Here is a 1095-nt window from a genome sequence, read left to right as displayed (position 1 = left end):
CATCCGCGACGCCGTCACCTACACTGAGCACGCCCGCCGCAAGACCGTCACCGCCATGGACGTCGTCTACGCGCTCAAGCGACAGGGCCGCACCCTCTACGGATTCGGCGGCTGATTGACCTGCCGCTGCCGCTGCTCTGCTCCCGCTGTTCCTGTCTTCCTGTGGGTTTCTGAAATTCTGAGTGCGTGCGTTGTGGTTGCATCTGTCTGTGTATGAATATGAATGGAATGGAATAGAATTGTTGGTCCTTGCGGTGTTATCTTGGCTGAATCTCTCTACATGAAAGTAATTTCCATCTCAGAACATTGTACAGCTACGCAGCACGCGGTAAAAACGTGCTGGGGCGTGTGCCGATCTATGTGATATGCTATGCAGGAACGTTCCCTGAATCGCGTGTATTCTACTTTTTTCATCAGCCGTACTGACCTGTGTCTGAAATCACCGAAGAAAGCTTAACTGCGATTAACAAGAAACATCTCAATTTAGCTAGATGGATTCAGGCAAATTGTTATGCAAATGCAATAGCTAACTTGTGCTAATGTGAAAAAAAAATCTCAATCATATTGTGCTACTCTGTCACCTGCCATGTTGCTACTGGGATGTTTTACCACTCTTCTTTCGTCTAGCCAATGAGTTGCTAACCTCTGAATTTTAACTCTTGTACTGTATTAGTCATATTTAGAAACGAAATTTCTCACTCCCTAGCAAAAACTCTTATACTGTATTAGTCATATTTAGAAGAGGCCAAATTAAAGTCAAATCAACATTATTGTGGACATGGCTCTAGTACCTCTTTAAGAAATGAAATACCTCAATTATTCATAGGAAAGAAAATATGAACAGTTCGGTTATTATGATCCGGATAGAACTTACACTTGGATAAAACAACTGGTCTGGCGGGAATGAATTAGTCCTCGGACAAGCAAGCAGTGGGCTAGTCCATAAACTCATGTTGCAGGTTCAGTATACTCAGAAGCTGTTTGCATTGTATTTGTGCAAACCCCTAACAACGAGGGAAATACCACGATCAGATCCTCAATGTCTTTAAACCCCCAAATTCACCACTAGTGTAGGTCGGTGCCATCACATTCCTA

At 43.8% G+C, this 1095-nt stretch overlaps 1 protein-coding gene across 1 annotated transcript in view; it reads left to right on the top strand.

Moving 5' to 3' along the window:
• Nucleotides 1-260, top strand: part of LOC123133429 (histone H4-like) — a 631-nt gene extending 371 nt beyond the window's left edge. The window contains exon 2 of the mRNA XM_044552920.1: nt 1-260. This exon is cut by the window's left edge and continues 1 nt beyond it. Within this exon, the coding sequence (XP_044408855.1) occupies nt 1-115 (115 nt within the window). The 3' untranslated portion in view covers nt 116-260.
• Nucleotides 261-1095: the final 835 nt, after the last annotated feature.

The sequence above is a fragment of the Triticum aestivum genome, chromosome 6B (assembly GCF_018294505.1).
Source record: "Triticum aestivum cultivar Chinese Spring chromosome 6B, IWGSC CS RefSeq v2.1, whole genome shotgun sequence".
NCBI classification, from domain to species: Eukaryota; Viridiplantae; Streptophyta; class Magnoliopsida; order Poales; family Poaceae; genus Triticum; species Triticum aestivum.
Note: the sequence above shows the minus strand (reverse complement) of the source record. Positions and strands in the feature narration are given on the sequence as shown.